Source organism: Salvelinus fontinalis, chromosome 17, assembly GCF_029448725.1.
Source record: "Salvelinus fontinalis isolate EN_2023a chromosome 17, ASM2944872v1, whole genome shotgun sequence".
Taxonomy (NCBI): domain Eukaryota; kingdom Metazoa; phylum Chordata; class Actinopteri; order Salmoniformes; family Salmonidae; genus Salvelinus; species Salvelinus fontinalis.
In genome coordinates this window covers 3,187,299-3,204,922 of record NC_074681.1, presented here as the reverse complement: position 1 = coordinate 3,204,922, position 17,624 = coordinate 3,187,299, and the positions used below count along the sequence as shown (strand labels likewise).

General features: G+C 43.9%; 1 protein-coding gene across 2 annotated transcripts in view; it reads right to left on the bottom strand.

Annotated features, from left to right (window-relative positions):
* LOC129813577 (unconventional myosin-IXb-like) overlaps nt 1–17,624 on the bottom strand; it is an 85,989-nt gene that overhangs the window by 51,401 nt on the left and 16,964 nt on the right. For both annotated transcript variants that reach the window (XM_055865897.1, XM_055865899.1), the window contains exons 3-12: nt 16,807–16,901; nt 14,931–14,993; nt 13,412–13,511; nt 10,850–10,950; nt 5,797–5,920; nt 3,977–4,066; nt 3,372–3,488; nt 1,621–1,755; nt 701–822; nt 217–358 (exon numbers count right to left, since the gene is read on the bottom strand). In XM_055865897.1, the coding sequence (XP_055721872.1) occupies nt 217–358; nt 701–822; nt 1,621–1,755; nt 3,372–3,488; nt 3,977–4,066; nt 5,797–5,920; nt 10,850–10,950; nt 13,412–13,511; nt 14,931–14,993; nt 16,807–16,901 (1,089 nt within the window). The remainder of the gene's footprint in view (nt 1–216; nt 359–700; nt 823–1,620; nt 1,756–3,371; nt 3,489–3,976; nt 4,067–5,796; nt 5,921–10,849; nt 10,951–13,411; nt 13,512–14,930; nt 14,994–16,806; nt 16,902–17,624) is intronic.

Here is a 17,624-nt window from a genome sequence, read left to right as displayed (position 1 = left end):
GTACTACATGACATAATGTACTACATGACATATCGTACTACATGACAATGTACTACATGACATAATGTACTACATGACATAATGTACTACATGACATAATGTACTACATGACATAATGTACTACATGACATAATGTACTACATGACAGAGCTGTACTACATGACATAAATATTCATGTTTATGTACAGTATGTACATCCTTGGTTAATATCTCTACCTTAATCTGGTACTTGATGGTCCCAGTAAAGTGTTGTATGATGAAGGCTGGTTCCATCACTGCGGTGGGGACAAAGTACGGGTTATCGTGATGCAGCTGCTTGAACTTCTCCAACAGGGTGTTGTCTGTGGACTGGGAGAGACTGAGGACATAGACATAGACAGAGACAGAGACAGAGACAGAGACAGAGACAGAGATAGAGAGAGAGAGAGAGAGAGAGAGAGAGAGAGAGAGAGAGAGAGAGAGAAAAAGGACAGTGGGCAGACTGTTAAATGAATATCCACTCAACACTGAACTGAAAATACCTAGGTAGGTAAAAAGCTTCTTTTCACCTGTCCACTTCCTCTAGATCAGTGCTGGTAAAGGTTTAAAACAAGGAGAGGATGTAACTACAGCCTATTGAGATACAACCATGTGACCTGACTAGTAAAATTCTGGGCCCAGAGTTGCAGGGTAAAACTCTGGGCCCTCCTCCTAGACCTACTTGCTCTCCTCGTCCAGTATGTGGAACAGTCCAGTGGGTTTCTGGCTGATCAGATGGATACAGCCCAGGTTGTCTTTGTAGTCAATGGGACTCCAGCTGATTCCTTCTGCCTGGTACTCCTCCTGGAATACATGGATGAACAAATGAATGGGTGGATGGATGAGTGATGGGATAAATGGGTGGATGGATGAGTGATGGGATAAATAGGTGGATGGATGAGTGAAGGGATTAATGGGTAGATGGATGAGTGAAGGGATTAATGGGTGGATGGATGAGTGAAGGGATTCATGGGTAGATGGATGAGTGAAGGGATTAATGGGTAGATGGTTGATTGAAGGGATTAATGGGTAGATGGATGAGTGAAGGGATTAATGGGTAGATGGATGAGTGAAGGGATTAATGGGTAGATGGATGAGTGAAGGGATTAATGGGTAGATGGATGAGTGAAGGGATTAATGGGTAGATGGATGAGTGAAGGGATTAATGGGTGGATGGATGAGTGAAGGGATTCATGGGTAGATGGTTGAGTGAAGGGATTAATGGGTAGATGGATGAGTGAAGGGATTAATGGGTAGATGGATGAGTGAAGGTATTAATGGGTAGATGGATGAGTGAAGGGATTAATGGGTAGATGGTTGAGTGAAGGGATTAATGGGTGGATGGTTGAGTGAAGGGATGAATAGACGGATGGGTGGATGGATGAGTGAAGGAATGAACGGGTGGATGGGTGGATGGATGAGTGAAGGAATGAACGGGTGGATGGATGGATGAGTGAAGGAATGAACGAGTGGGTGAATAGATGGATGGATAAGTGGACAAATAGATAGATGCTTTATTGATCACCAAGGGGAAAACACTTTACATTAACGTACCCTTTAAGGGGTGTGGTAAAGGGTTTACTAGTAGTGTATAGAATTCACCTGCTCCAGCGTGAAGACGTGCTGGTGGAAGTAGTAGTGAACTTTCTCGTTGGCGTAGTTAATACAGAACTGTTCGAAGCTGTTCGTCTGGAAGTCCTCAAAACCAAATATATCCAGGATACCTATAGACAAACACTGGAACAAAACAAACAATAATATTCATAATATGAATATTTGAAATGCAATTGATTGAGCTGAATTCTGTCATGAATCCGTTGTGTTGGGCCTCCCCTGGGCCGTGTGTCACACAGCAGTGCTTCTGTACCACTTTATCTTACTAATACTTTATTTTAAACTGCATTGAAAGTTTGTCAAACAAATGGCGGGGTTTTGACTGGAAGTGATCGTTACAGAATGTGAAGCGAAAGGGTTAAGGTTAGGGTTGGGTTTAGGACAGCGATGGGTTGTCTCTGGGTTGGGGTTAAGACAGTGACGGGTTGTCTCTGGGTTAGGACAGTGATGGGTTGTCTCTGGGTTAGGGTTAAGACAGTGATGGGTTGTCTCTGGGTTAGGACAGTGATGGGTTGTCTCTGGGTTAGGGTTAAGACAGTGATGGGTTGTCTCTGGGTTAAGACAGTGATGGGTTGTCTCTGGGTTAGGACAGTGACGAGTTGTCTCTGGGTTAGGACAGTGACTGGTTGTCTCTGGGTTTGTACAGTGACGGGTTGTCTCTGGGTTAGGACAGTGATGGGTTGTCTCTGGGTTAGGGTTAAGACAGTGATGGGTTGTCTCTGGGTTAGGACAGTGATGGGTTGTCTCTGGGTTAGGGTTAAGACAGTGATGGGTTGTCTCTGGGTTAAGACAGTGATGGGTTGTCTCTGGGTTAGGACAGTGACGAGTTGTCTCTGGGTTAGGACAGTGACTGGTTGTCTCTGGGTTAGGACAGTGACTGGTTGTCTCTGGGTTTGTACAGTGACGGGTTGTCTCTGGGTTAGGACAGTGACTGGTTGTCTCTGGGTTAAGACAGTGACGGGTTGTCTCTGGGTTAGGACAGTGACTGGTTGTCTCTGGGTTAGGACAGTGACGGGTTGTCTCTGGGTTAGGACAGTGACTGGTTGTCTCTGGGTTAGGACAGTGACGGGTTGTCTCTGGGTTAGGACAGTGACTGGTTGTCTCTGGGTTAGGACAGTGACGGGTTGTCTCTGGGTTAGGACAGTGACTGGTTGTCTCTGGGTTAGGACAGTGACTGGTTGTCTCTGGGTTAAGACAGTGACGGGTTGTCTCTGGGTTAGGACAGTGACTGGTTGTCTCTGGGTTAAGACAGTGACTGGTTGTCTCTGGGTTAGGACAGTGACGGGTTGTCTCTGGGTTAGGACAGTGACTGGTTGTCTCTGGGTTAGTACAGTGACTGGTTGTCTCTGGGTTAAGACAGTGACGGGTTGTCTCTGGGTTAGGACAGTGACTGGTTGTCTCTGGGTTAAGACAGTGACTGGTTGTCTCTGGGTTAGGACAGTGACTGGTTGTCTCTGGGTTAGGACAGTGACTGGTTGTCTCTGGGTTAGGGTTAGTACAGTGACGGGTTGTCTCTGGGTTAGGACAGTGACGGGTTGTCTCTGGGTTAGGACAGTGACTGGTTGTCTCTGGGTTAGGACAGTGACTGGTTTTCTCTGGGTTAGGGTTAGTACAGTGACGGGTTGTCTCTGGGTTAGGACAGTGACGGGTTGTCTCTGGGTTAGGACAGTGACGGGTTGTCTCTGGGTTAGTACAGTGACTGGTTGTCTCTGGGTTAGGACAGTGACGGGTTGTCTTACAGAGACAGCCTCCTCCATGTCTCGTCTGTTGAGCAGAGCGTGGTTGATGTGCAGGATGATCCAATCAAACAGAGAGCTGTACAGAGACTTGGCCATCGAGTCCCGTGCTGTCACAGCCTAGGAAGGACAACAATAACATAGTTACAGCCTAGGAAGGACAACAATAACATAGTTACAGCCTAGGAAGGACAACAATAACATAGTTACAGCCTAGGAAGGACAACAATAACATAGTTACAGCCTAGGAAGGACAACAATAACATAGTTACAGCCTAGGAAGGACAACAATAACATAGTCACAGCCTAGGAAGGACAACAATAACATAGTTACAGCCTAGGAAGGACAACAATAACATAGTTACAGCCTAGGAAGGACAATCAAAACACTTACAGCCTAGGAAGGATAACACCATAAAAAGGTCTGCCAGGCTAACAAGAGCCAAATAAGTCCAAGCTTTTCTGCCCATACATGACCTGAGTAAATCCACGCATGACTAAGTCAGTTTGAATAAAAGTCTCTGCTAAATGGCATGTCAAAAATCTTCAGGTGGTAGCTATAGCAACAGATTGGAGTTTCCCCTGTCATGTGATGTTAGAACCCCTACCTCCTCCAGAGTGTAGTGTAGAACTACGGTGTTGTTGGCCGTCATTTGTTTCCTCTTAGTCAAAGCCTCCACCAGCAACTCCTGTTTGACCTATAGGAACAGAGCAGACTGTCAGCTGTTTGACCTATAGGAACAGAGCAGACTGTCAGCTGTTTGACCTATAGGAACAGAGCAGACTGTCAGCTGTTTGACCTATAGGAACAGAGCAGACTGTCAGCTGTTTGACCTATAGGAACAGAGCAGACTGTCAGCTGTTTGACCTATAGGAACAGAGCAGACTGTCAGCTGTTTGACCTACAGGAACAGAGCAGACTGTCAGCTGTTTGACCTATAGGAACAGAGCAGACTGTCAGCTGTTTGACCTATAGGAACAGAGCAGACTGTCAGCTGTTTGACCTATAGGAACAGAGCAGACTGTCAGCTGTTTGACCTATAGGAACAGAGCAGACTGTCAGCTGTTTGACCTATAGGAACAGAGCAGACTGTCAGCTGTTTGACCTATAGGAACAGAGCAGACTGTCAGCTGTTTGACCCATAGGAACATAGCAGACTGTCAGCTGTTTGACCTATAGGAACAGAGCAGACTGTCAGCTGTTTGACCTATAGGAACAGAGCAGACTGTCAGCTGTTTGACCTATAGGAACAGAGCAGACTGTCAGCTGTTTGACCTATAGGAACAGAGCAGACTGTCAGCTGTTTGACCTATAGGAACAGAGCAGACTGTCAGCTGTTTGACCTATAGGAACAGAGCAGACTGTCAGCTGTTTGACCTATAGGAACAGAGCAGACCGTCAGCTGTTTGACCTATAGGAACAGAGCAGACCGTCAGCTGTTTGACCTATAGGAACAGAGCAGACCGTCAGCTGTTTGACCTATAGGAACAGAGCAGACTGTCAGCTGTTTGACCTATAGGAACAGAGCAGACTGTCAGCTGTTTGACCTATAGGAACAGAGCAGACTGTCAGCTGTTTGACCTATAGGAACAGAGCAGACTGTCAGCTGTTTGACCTATAGGAACAGAGCAGACTGTCAGCTGTTTGACCTATAGGAACAGAGCAGACTGTCAGCTGTTTGACCTATAGGAACAGAGCAGACTGTCAGCTGTTTGACCTATAGGAACAGAGCAGACTGTCAGCTGTTTGACCTATAGGAACAGAGCAGACTGTCAGCTGTTTGACCTATAGGAACATAGCAGACTGTCAGCTGTTTGACCTATAGGAACATAGCAGACTGTCAGCTGTTTGACCTATAGGAACAGAGCAGACTGTCAGCTGTTTGACCTATAGGAACAGAGCAGACTGTCAGCTGTTTGACCTATAGGAACATAGCAGACTGTCAGCTGTTTGACCTATAGGAACAGAGCAGACGGTCAGCTGTTTGACCTATAGGAACAGAGCAGACTGTCAGCTGTTTGACCTATAGGAACAGAGCAGACTGTCAGCTGTTTGACCTATAGGAACAGAGCAGACTGTCAGCTGTTTGACCTATAGGAACAGAGCAGACTGTCAGCTGTTTGACCTATAGGAACAGAGCATACTGTGTACAGGTGGTCCTTCAGCTTGAACAGGTGATATAATGAAGGTATTGATTGACTGATTGATTGGACAATAAATATATTGATTGACAGATTGATTGCTCTAGCTTGAGCAGACGAGACAAATATATTGATTGATTTATTGAGAATGGTTTATTTTCAAATTCAATAAGGCGCCATTATGTATTATCAGCTAATGCTGAATTCATTATTTGACCATTTAAAATAGTCATAAATAAACAATACACAAAATCCATCAGCAAAATAACAAGATGTATTGCTCTACCTTCAGCAGGTCAGACAGGGTAGAGAGGACATCTGCTGGCCCCGCCTCCAGCCCCTGGCCATCTTCTGATTGGCTGTACGTCACGTTGCCCAGGTACAGGATGGCAGAGAGCACAGAGAAGATCCTAAAAATAACACACAGTTAGGTCACTATACACCTGGGCTGCGCAAGACACCCGGGCTGTGCAAGACACCTGGGCTGCGCAAGACACCCGGGCTGCGCAAGACACCCGGGCTGCGCAAGACACCTGGGCTGCGCAAGACACCCGGGCTGCGCAAGACACCCGGGCTGCGCAATACACCTGGGCTGCGCAATACACCTGGGCTGCGCAAGACACCCGGGCTGCGCAAGACACCTGGGCTGTGCAATACACCTGGGCTGCGCAAGACACCCGGGCTGCGCAATACACCCGGGCTGCGCAATACACCTGGGCTGTGCAATACACCTGGGCTGCGCAAGACACCTGGGCTGCGCAAGACACCTGGGCTATGCAATACACCTGGGCTGCGCAATACACCTGGGCTGCGCAAGACACCTGGGCTGCGCAAGACACCTGGGCTATGCAATACACCTGGGCTGCGCAAGACACCTGGGCTGCGCAAGACACCTGGGCTGCGCAAGACACCTGGGCTGCGCAAGACACCTGGGCTGCACAAGACACCTGGGCTGCACAAGACACCTGGGCTGCACAAGACACCTGGGCTGCACAAGACACCTGGGCTGCGCAAGACACCTGGGCTGCACAAGGCACCTGGGCTGTGCAAGACACCTGGGCTGTGCAAGACACCTGGGCTGTGCAAGACACCTGGGCTGCGCAATACACCTGGGCTGTGCAAGACACCTGGGCTGCGCAAGACACCTGGGCTGCACAAGACACCTGGGCTGCACAAGGCACCTGGGCTGTGCAAGACACCTGGGCTGCACAAGACACCTGGGCCCATATTTACAAAGCATGACAGAGTAGGAACGCTAATCTACGATCTGTTTTGCCTTTTAAATAATAATGATCAGCACTCCTGCTCTGAAAGGCTTTGTGAATACGTGCCCAGGATTACAGAGCATAGGCTGCACAACAACATACAAGACACAATACCCCTGGATTACTGCTCTCACATGGGTAACCGGGATCCTGAGACTGTCCCGGGAACACTTCACATTTCCTTAAAAAAATGTAAATGACAAGACCTGGGAAATTACATAATTTCCCCCCAAATGTCGCACTAATGCAATTCCACACCCCCCAAAATGTATACAAATAAACAAAACACATTATGCAAACAGGTAGTCATGGAAATCGTTAGCCTAGCGTATTTACTTCACACACAGTGGCCATAAATTCAAAGCAGAAGCATAATTGACACCGCCGGACTGCACACGCGATGCAAATACAGTAAATAAACCCTACAGGAAACCCCTACAGTATAGCCTATAAAATAACATGTTTCTCTGAGCTGTCATTGTGACTCTTCAGACGGTCACACATTTGACAGGCCTATATGTACAATTCACTACATAGAGAGATCTGTCACAGACATGAAGGCTGTTAACAATTCAGAGAGTCACGAGGAAAAATTCTATCTTCTCCTGTCATAGAGCCTAGGCTATTTTCCTATCCAGTCCCAATCCCATTGAAAGCCAAAGTCCTGACTTCTGTATCGCAGGAAAATGCCTAACTTTATTCTGTAATCGCTAAATGCATGTTAAAATGCCGCAATAACATTTCCCCCACTTTTCTGCGCTGTCTCGTACTTCGGTAGAGAAGGTTTGATCAACAAACGGTGTGGGAATAGATATGGATCTTTCTTTAAACAGAGTTGGTCCCTGTTAAGATACTTTGATATTTAAACTATTTCCTCTCTTCATCTCCCCGTTATTCTTGAGCTGATCTGCTGTCTGTATAATCTTCAACTAGATGTTGCAAAATAGGAGATATTCTGTCATTTGTTGAAGGAGGTTATCTGGCAAGCTAAGCTAAGCTTTGGTCATTTAACTATTGTTTGACTGCTGTTACAAAGTTTGTATGATTCGCCAATGCTATACTCTGGGTGCGTTCTGTGCGTCCCCTGTGTCGAGATAATTAATTCTGCGCATTTCAGCATCAGGCTGAGGAACATAATAACAAGGCAAAAATAAAATGTGGGAACGGCCTTTCCCAAAATTCACAACAATGTCATTGCCGATCAGAGATAGTTACTCTGTCATTACTAAATGTCAGTTTAATTTTCTCTGAACTCTTCAGATGGTGGAGCGGCCAAGCCGACAAGGAGGCGCAGCACCCCTCTTATTTGGAGAGAACCCTGGCATAGTGACCATTTCTTTGTTTTAAACACTTAAAAAAGGGCACTAACGATTTTTGGGGGTATTTCCAAGGACGCTCTGTATAATTATGAATTATTCCGTGTATTGAAACTTGGTATATTTTCGGGATAATACGAATCCCTACTGGGTAGTGGTATAGGTTACTAAATCATCCTCATTTCTAGGGTACCATACATACAGGACATTCATTCACGTAAAACATAATGGTTTACGAGTCTCATGAATTTCCCACATGGGTGAGGATCAAAGAGAACCCCCCCCTCTCTCCCACCAGAGAGGAGGGGGGGGGGGGGGGAGTGGCCCGGTCCTATGACTTTAATGACCGGTCGTAAACTCTCTCTTTGCACTGCAGTATGGAGAAGTACATATTTCTAACGTAAATGATGTGAGAAATGGTTGGTGGGGATCCAAACAATAATCATGTAAAATCAGTTGTTGTTTTGTGATATCATTAAGGACGGTATAAATAAATAACAGTAACTCCACAAATGTATATGTCCCAGTTATCAGATTTACATCTAAATGTTGTGGAACTGATATGATTAAATATGAAACTATTTGTGAGAAGATTAAATGTGATTTTAGCCTTCTAAATTAGATAATTGTTTTTGAAGTCAGTAACCACGCCCACTTGAGCACAAACATTGTGGCAACGTGATGGAACCGCCCTCCAAAGAAAGGGCATAAAAGGACTGCTAATGAAATTTTCATTAGACCAAAACATGCCGGGTTGCTGCCGGTGTGTAGAGTGGTTCTAGCTATACCCTGAATAATCAACCATAGAAACCAGAAAACGTTCAGCGGTGGCTACACGTTGAAATGTTTGCAATTTAAATATAGACCAGTACATTTCTGGCTTGCTACTGGTGTGTAAAATGGTTTAAAACTGCTTGACCAGTATAGGTGCAGCGTGAGCTGAATACGTGACAAATGGTCTAAAACTAATAGACCCCCTGAAACTAGACGAGTGAAGAAGACTAGACTAAGACACCTCCTGCAGCTCTGCATGTTAAGTAGTCTACAATTTTGACCAAAGACACCAGGAAGATCGTTTCAAACAACCTTTGGAACATCTGATATATCCATTCTAACAAACACTTGCCTGAACAAAGAAAGCCTACTTCTACAACTGAGGACATTGTGACCTCTGGTGGAAAACCAGAGACTTACACAATCAGAGACTTCTGTCGAACTACTCTCCACAGACGAACCGGGCGATTTCAACAGAGAGATGACAAAGACATACACGCGTAAATATATATATATATACACATTGCAATTCTTTTTGAATGAGCGGTCGTTCATATGTAAAGTATTCATATTCCCATGAGCATAGCTTCCACATGTATGTACAATACGTTGACTCTGTCTCTCCCTCTCCTTACATGCGCCTCCCTTTTCATTGTGTACCAAGCCAATATATCGGGTTCGTCCACTAGGGACTTTTCATTGCATTATGTTAGTAATCAACGTATAATCTATCCTGAGTGTGTGTTTATGTATTTCTGTGTGATTATTTAGTTAGTTAGTAAATAAATAATTAATCCAATGTGTATCGCTGAATCATCATTTAGACTAGGGTGCAGATTTGAAGTCAACAACGTTCAGAATGAGACTGATACGAGGTAATAATAATTAATGGATAACTAATAGGATAACGATATATTCAGAGTTAATTCGGAAAATGGTAACTTATTAAAACAAACTTTTTCCGTGGTGCCCCAAGATTGCTAATGAGTTAATTGTTACATGATTAATTTAATCTCAGAATAATTAAAAACAATAGTTAATTGATTTTATAAAATAGCAGTCATCACATTAATGGTAGTCACGTCACGAGCTAGAATATACTTACATAGAGATACACCTCTAACAGGTGAGTAACTGAGTTATACTAGAGATACACCTCTAACAGGTGAGTAACTGGGTTATACTAGAGATACACCTCTAACAGGTGAGTAACTGGGTTATACTAGAGATACACCTCTAACAGGTGAGTAACTGAGTTATACTAGAGATACACCTCTAACAGGTGAGTAACTGAGTTATACTAGAGATACACCTCTAACAGGTGAGTAACTGAGTTATACTAGAGATACACCTCTAACAGGTGAGTAACCGGTTATACTAGAGATACACCTCTAACAGGTGAGTAACTGAGTTATACTAGAGATACACCTCTAACAGGTGAGTAACTGAGTTATACTAGAGATACACCTCTAACAGGTGAGTAACCGGTTATACTAGAGATACACCTCTAACAGGTGAGTAACTGAGTTATACTAGAGATACACCTCTGACAGGTGAGTAACTGGGTTATACTGGTTCTCTCTCCCACACATGCCAGGCCCTGAGGTCAACATCAGATTCCCGCTACTGTAATGCTCCCTACATTTCCCCCTGCTACGTTTGACCAGCTCTAACCTGCTGCGGCTAATGGGAGAGAGTGGAAGAATTACTGGAGAGCTGTGTGCTGTCACAGGCATACTGTTTAAGTTCCATGAGCCACGAGGTATGACACCAACTCGTCAGGAAAAAGATCAGATCAAGGCTGACATGGAGCATGGTACAGGAGATGTTAAGAAGAGAGGGTAAGGTGTCTGAGCTATGATAAATAGTTTTTTAGGGATCTTTCGCTCTCTTCTGTCATTCTCTCTCTGTCCACCTCTCCATCTCCATCTCCGTCTCCATCTCCATCTTCCTCGATCTGTAACCCTACAGTACCCATACGTACTGTTTCTTGGTGGGGACCAGGAATCCCACCATCTCCATGGCCTGATGAAGCCTCTTGAACTCACACCTGAGGTCCTCAGCGTCATCTAAATTAAAGTCCTCCTGCAAAGAGATACAGAGCAAGAGAGAGAAAGAGAGAGTGTGTGAGTGAGAGAAAGAGAGAGAGAGAGGAGAGAGTGTGTGAGTGAGATGGAGAGAGAGAGAGAGGAGAGTGTGTGTGAGTGAGAGAGTGTCTGTGGCTGACAGTGTACCTGTTGAAGGTATGTGTTGTTTTCAGGCTCAGTGTGTGTGTGTGTCAGGGTTTCTATTGGCGTGCATAACCCATTAGGACAGGGGTTCCCAAACTGTTTTAGTCCACGACCCCATTTTGATATCTGAAAATTCTCATGACCCCAATCATGTGAAGAAAAGTCTGTATTTACAGACGATGTTTCCTTGTTTTATTTGGGGCTATGGCAGTCAATTGAAAAACATTTTAACATAACATTGTATATACACTGCTCAAAAAAATAAAGGGAACACTTAAACAACACAATGTAACTCCAAGTCAATCACACTTCTGTGAAATCAAACTGTCCACTTAGGAAGCAACACTCATTGACAATAAATTTCACATGCTGTTGTGCAAATGGAATAGACAAAAGGTGGAAATTATAGGCAATTAGCAAGACACCCCCAAAAAAGGAGTGATTCTGCAGGTGGTGACCACAGACCACTTCTCAGTTCCTATGCTTCCTGGCTGATGTTTTGGTCACTTTTGAATGCTGGCGGAACACTTTGAACACTCGCTCATTTCTTTCAGTGGTGGAAAAAGTAAAGAATTGAGTAAGAGACCTTAAGAGAAAAGTAAAATACCTAAAGTAAAAGTGAACGTCACCCAGTAAAATACTACAAAAGTAAAAGTATAAATCATTTCAAAATTCCTTATATTAAGCAAACCAGGCGGTACCATTTTCTTCTTCATTTTATTTTTTTTAACGGACAGCCAGGGGCGCACTCCAACACTCAGACATCATTTACGAACGAAGCATGTGTTTAGTGAGTCCACCAGATCAGAGGCACTAGGGATGACCAGTGATGTTCTCTTGATAAATAAGACAATTTTCCTATCCTGCTAAGCATTCAAAATGTAACACATACTTTTGGGTGTCAGGGAAAATGTATGGAGTAAAAAGTACATAATTTCCTTTAGGAATGTAGTGAAGTAAAAGTAAAGTACAGTTAGCACCAAAAAACTACTTAAGTAGTACTTTCAAGTATTTTTACATCCCTGATTTCTTTAGCCGCCAATGGATCACGGTGTATCAACGTGTCCATATGGCAGAGGCTGGAGATCTCGCATTAGCTTTTGGATTTTTATATTTTTAATTCAGATTTTTATGATTAAACCACATGCCAATGATTTTGAGAAACCCCCCAAAAAAGGTTATTTAAAAAAAAAATGAAACTGTTCCACGAAAACGTGCACATGAAAATCATAACTGGCACGCAGATTTGGTAGAAATTAAATAAATTGTAAGCTTTCCCCAAACTTGAAACTCACGCGCCACATATGAAGTCTTTATAACTGCCTCCAGGCTTCCATGGTGGGATTTTGGCTACTTTGAAGCAAGACACCTCATAATACGAAATAAAGCAACCAGGTTTCTAACAAATAGGTATGTTTTAAAAATACTTCCTGTTATCTGCACTTGAATTGTGAATGGGAGGTGCGCTTCAATTACCAGTTGAGAAATAGAAATAGTAGCTCTTTTTAAAAAACGGTGTTAAAAAAATGTTTTTAACGCGAGATCGCATTTAGAATTGTTTGCGTAATGAATGGGCTTCTAAAAGCATGTTTTACTCCAGCAGCAACCAGCTGAGGAGCATTAGGAGAAATCCCACTCAAAATAATCTCTGTGTACTGTGTGCGTGATAGTTGTGTTGGACAAATATAAAGATACATGATGACTAACAAAAATAAACACATGCCAATTTATTTACACGATATTATCCAAATTAACCTATAGACCGAATACAATGGGATGTTTTTCACCTGGTCATTTTGGCCGGCAACAGTAACAGTTTTATTTATCGGCGTTTCATTTTTGTTATTTTTTTTTAATGATTATTTTTTAATCGGCCAAAAGCTGGCAAATCCCCGGTGTTTGTGTGTGTGTACCTGTTGTAGGTATGTGTAGTCTTCAGGCTCAGTGTGTGTCTGTTTGTACCTGTTATAGTCTTCAGGCTCAGTGTGTGTGTGTGTCTGTACCTGTTATAGTCTTCAGGCTCAGTGTGTGTCTGTCTGTGTGTGTGTGTGTGTGTGTGTGTGTGTGTGTGTGTGTGTGTGTGTGTGTGTGTGTGTGTGTGTGTGTGTGTGTGGGTGTGTGTGTGTGTGTGTGTGTGTGTGTGTGTGTGTGTGTGTGTGTGTGTGTGTGTGTGTGTGTGTGTGTGTCTGTGTGTGTATGTGTGTGTGTGTGTCTGTGTGTGTGTCTGTACCTGTTATAGTCTTCAGGCTCAGTGTGTGTCTGTCTGTGTGTGTGTGTGTGTGTATGTGTGTGTGTGTCTGTGTGTGTGTGTGTACCTGTTGTAGGTATGCGTAGTCTTCAGGATGCAGCAGACTGAACTCTCTCTGCTCCTCCTTGGACGCCCCCACCAGCAGGTAGTAGAACACGTGGTAGTTCCTAAAGGTCAAGGGTCAGAGGTCAAACTGTACTGTAGAAAGGACCAGGTGAAAACTACAGGCCCCAGTTATAGACTCCTAGTCAGGTAATGTAGTCAGGGACAACTTAGGGTTCCTGTCGTAGACTGTTAATCATTAGTGTCTAGATAGTGTATGAAATCAGTAATAACTAACTGGTTGAAATGGGAGTGATTGATTACTTGACAACTACTTACACCAGCATTTACAAACCCTTTATAAAGCATACCTTAATGTAGTTAAGGTTAAATGTTACCTACATTTTAATTTTACATTATTATTATTTTTTTAAATTCAGCATGCGTGTAATTCTGTCTAGACTAATATTTGTTCAGCTGCTGTTAAATGGGATCTGTACGACAGTGCAATTATTTCTACCTTCTACCAGATGGTTTGAATTAAAGTCTACTTGGCTTTCTTATTAAGTGAAGCTTCACACCAGGATTAACTTGAAATAAAGAGAGTTAATAGTATAACCAAATCCCCTATTTAGGCACTGCAGTCACAGGAGCGCATGCTGTGTGTTCGGCATTAACCCCACAGCCTGTGAAAGTGACGTGTTCAGAGAATAGCAGATACTAACTATGACAAATGAAAAGCTCCTGTACAAAATTCATGGTCTGAGATTTTGAGTCAAAACGGGAAATTTCCTGAAATTCCAGTTCATAAGAAACTGAGTCGTCCTGGATGTGCTAGTTCCAGAGTCGTCCTGGACGTGCTAGTTCCTGAGTCGTCCTGGACGTGCTAGTTCCTGAGTCGTCCTGGACGTGCTAGTTCCTGAGTCGTCCTGGGCGTGCTAGTTCCTGAGTCGTCCTGGACGTGCTAGTTCCTGAGTCGTCCTGGGCGTGCTAGTTCCTGAGTCGTCCTGGACGTGCTAGTTCCTGAGTCGTCCTGGACGTGCTAGTTCTAGAGTCGTCCTGGACGTGCTAGTTCTAGAGTCGTCCTGGACGTGCTAGTTCTAGAGTCGTCCTGGACGTGCTAGTTCTAGAGTCGTCCTGGACGTGCTAGTTCCAGAGTCGTCCTGGACGTGCTAGTTCCTGAGTCGTCCTGGACGTGCTAGTTCTAGAGTCGTCCTGGACGTGCTAGTTCTAGAGTCGTCCTGGACGTGCTAGTTCCTGAGTCGTCCTGGACGTGCTAGTTCCTGAGTCGTCCTGGACGTGCTAGTTCCTGAGTCGTCCTGGACGTGCTAGTTCCTGAGTCGTCCTGGACGTGCTAGTTCCTGAGTCGTCCTGGACGTGCTAGTTCTAGTCTTCCTGGACGTGCTAGTTCCTGATTCACTAGAGGTAAGAGTCAAGATAAGAAATCAACTCTGGCTTTCGCACAAATGATTCATTTACGTCAATAGTGTGGAAATATGGGTCAGGTCCGTGTGTGAGTGAGATCTCTGCTAACCCATCCATACCTCTCACTCCTATCTCTAAACACTAGCCGACACTTCTCCAGGAAATACTTCTCTACTACCGCCCTGCAAAGGAAAGAGACAATCAATACAAAATCCCAACCGATAATCAATACAAAATACAAGCAAATAATCAATACAAAATACAAAACAGATAATCAATACAAAATACAAACATCTGACAGAAATGTGATTTGTCCACAAATTCTTGACTTATGTGGTTATGTCTGCTTACTAAAATCAACCAAATGGTTGTGCTGTGAACTGAAATGAAAGGTTACAACAGCAGCAATGTACTCGACAAAGTCCCCTGTGTTCACGGTGACACTGACAGCAAGGAAATACACAAATAAACCAATTAATTACAGTTAGATAAAAATTTTTTGCCAGAAACCCACCAATTAAAATGTGGTTGACCCTTGATGAGGAAATGGACTAAATATAGCCTGCTCTTGACAACTCAATTGCAGTCACTGTCAAGTCAAACATGCTGTTTGGCTTGGTAAGTCCATAGCGAGTTGCCCAGAGAGCAGAAATAGACCGGCACCCAGTCTAACTAAAACAAACCACTGAACTGAATAAAAAGTGATGGATAGTTTTGTTTTCTTTGATCTTGCTGCTATCATGCCAAGTCATACAAAGACAGATGCTCCTATGGTATTCAGTATGTGTTGATAACATGATAACACTGCCTCACCCTCTCACCACTCCTATGGTATTCAGTGTTGATAACATGATAACACTGCCTCACCCTCTCACCACTCCTATGGTATTCAGTGTTGATAACATGATAACACTGCCTCACCCTCTCACCACTCCTATGGTATTCAGTGTGTGTTGATAACATGATAACACTGCCTCACCCTCTCACCACTCCTATGGTATTCAGTGTTGATAACATGATAACACTGCCTCACCCTCTCACCACTCCTATGGTATTCAGTGTTGATTACATGATAGCACTGCTTCACCCTCTCACCACTCCTATAGTATTCAGTGTTGATTACATGATAACACTGCCTCACCCTCTCACCACTCCTATGGTATTCAGTGTTGATTACATGATAACACTGCCTCACCCTCTCACCACTCCTATGGTATTCAGTGTTGATTACATGATAACACTGCCTCACCCTCTCACCACTCCTATGGTATTCAGTGTTGATAACATGATAACACTGCCTCACCCTCTCACCACTCCTATGGTATTCAGTGTGTGTTGATAACATGATAACACTGCCTCACCCTCTCACCACTCCTATGGTATTCAGTGTTGATTACATGATAACACTGCCTCACCCTCTCACCACTCCTATGGTATTCAGTGTGTGTTGATAACATGATAACACTGCCTCACCCTCTCACCACTCCTATGGTATTCAGTGTGTGTTGATAACATGATAACACTGCCTCACCCTCTCACCACTCCTATGGTATTCAGTGTGTGTTGATAACATGATAACACTGCCTCACCCTCTCACCACTCCTATGGTATTCAGTGTGTGTTGATAACATGATAACACTGCCTCACCCTCTCACCACTCCTATGGTATTCAGTGTGTGTTGATAACATGATAACACTGCCTCACCCTCTCACCACTCCTATGGTATTCAGTGTGTGTTGATAACATGATAACACTGCCTCACCCTCTCACCACTCCTATGGTATTCAGTGTGTGTTGATAACATGATAACACTGCCTCACCCTCTCACCACTCCTATGGTATTCAGTGTGTGTTGATAACATGATAACACTGCCTCACCCTCTCACCACTCCTATGGTATTCAGTATGTGTTGATTACATGATAACACTGCCTCACCCTCTCACCACTCCTATGGTATTCAGTATGTGTTGATTACATGATAACACTGCCTCACCCTCTCACCACTCCATTCTCCAGATAGTTGACCTGGATAAACTTCCCAAAGCGACTGGAGTGGTTGTTCTGAGCCGTCTTAGCGTTGCCAAATGCCTGTTCAGAAACACAGACAGACAGAGAGACAGACAGAGAGACAGACAGACAGAGAGACAGACAGAGAGAGAGAGGGGATATTATGTACAATTCGATAACCCTTAACAGTACCTCACCAGTTTGAGTAACCGTAGGCAAGTTCCACTAGAATTGCCTGACAGATACAAAACATTCCAATTATGTGCTGCTGCGAAAGACATTAACTTAAAAGTTAAAGGGGTTGTTTACAGTAAATTATATGCTAAGATGACCCAACAGGCAAGCACTCTTATTTCCAGATACTCCTACACTATGTTACTGTGATTAGGTTCACTAGATGTGTAGGGATCTTATGATTAGCCATAGAACATCTACAGTGTGTTGATACCGTCATGACATTCTGAGAAGGACTGAGTTCATGATTACATGCACATAGTCAGAGTCAATAGCCTGATTGATAACAGCATTGTGTAGGCATATTGTAGGAAATGCACCAGTGACTGAGAATGAAACTAAAACTCAGCTTCAGACACCCCCACACCACCGTGCGCTTTTTTTCTCTGGTTAATAGATACATTAAAGACAACACAATTATCAACTAATAACATGACACAGTTGAGTGACCAAACCAGGGTCGTTTTGAGGACACTGAAGTTTGAGCCAGCGGTTGGATTTTAACAGTGAGCAGGTATACAATGTAGATGTGCTTTTTTCTTGCCCAGAGTGAGCCTTTTAAATTTGCAG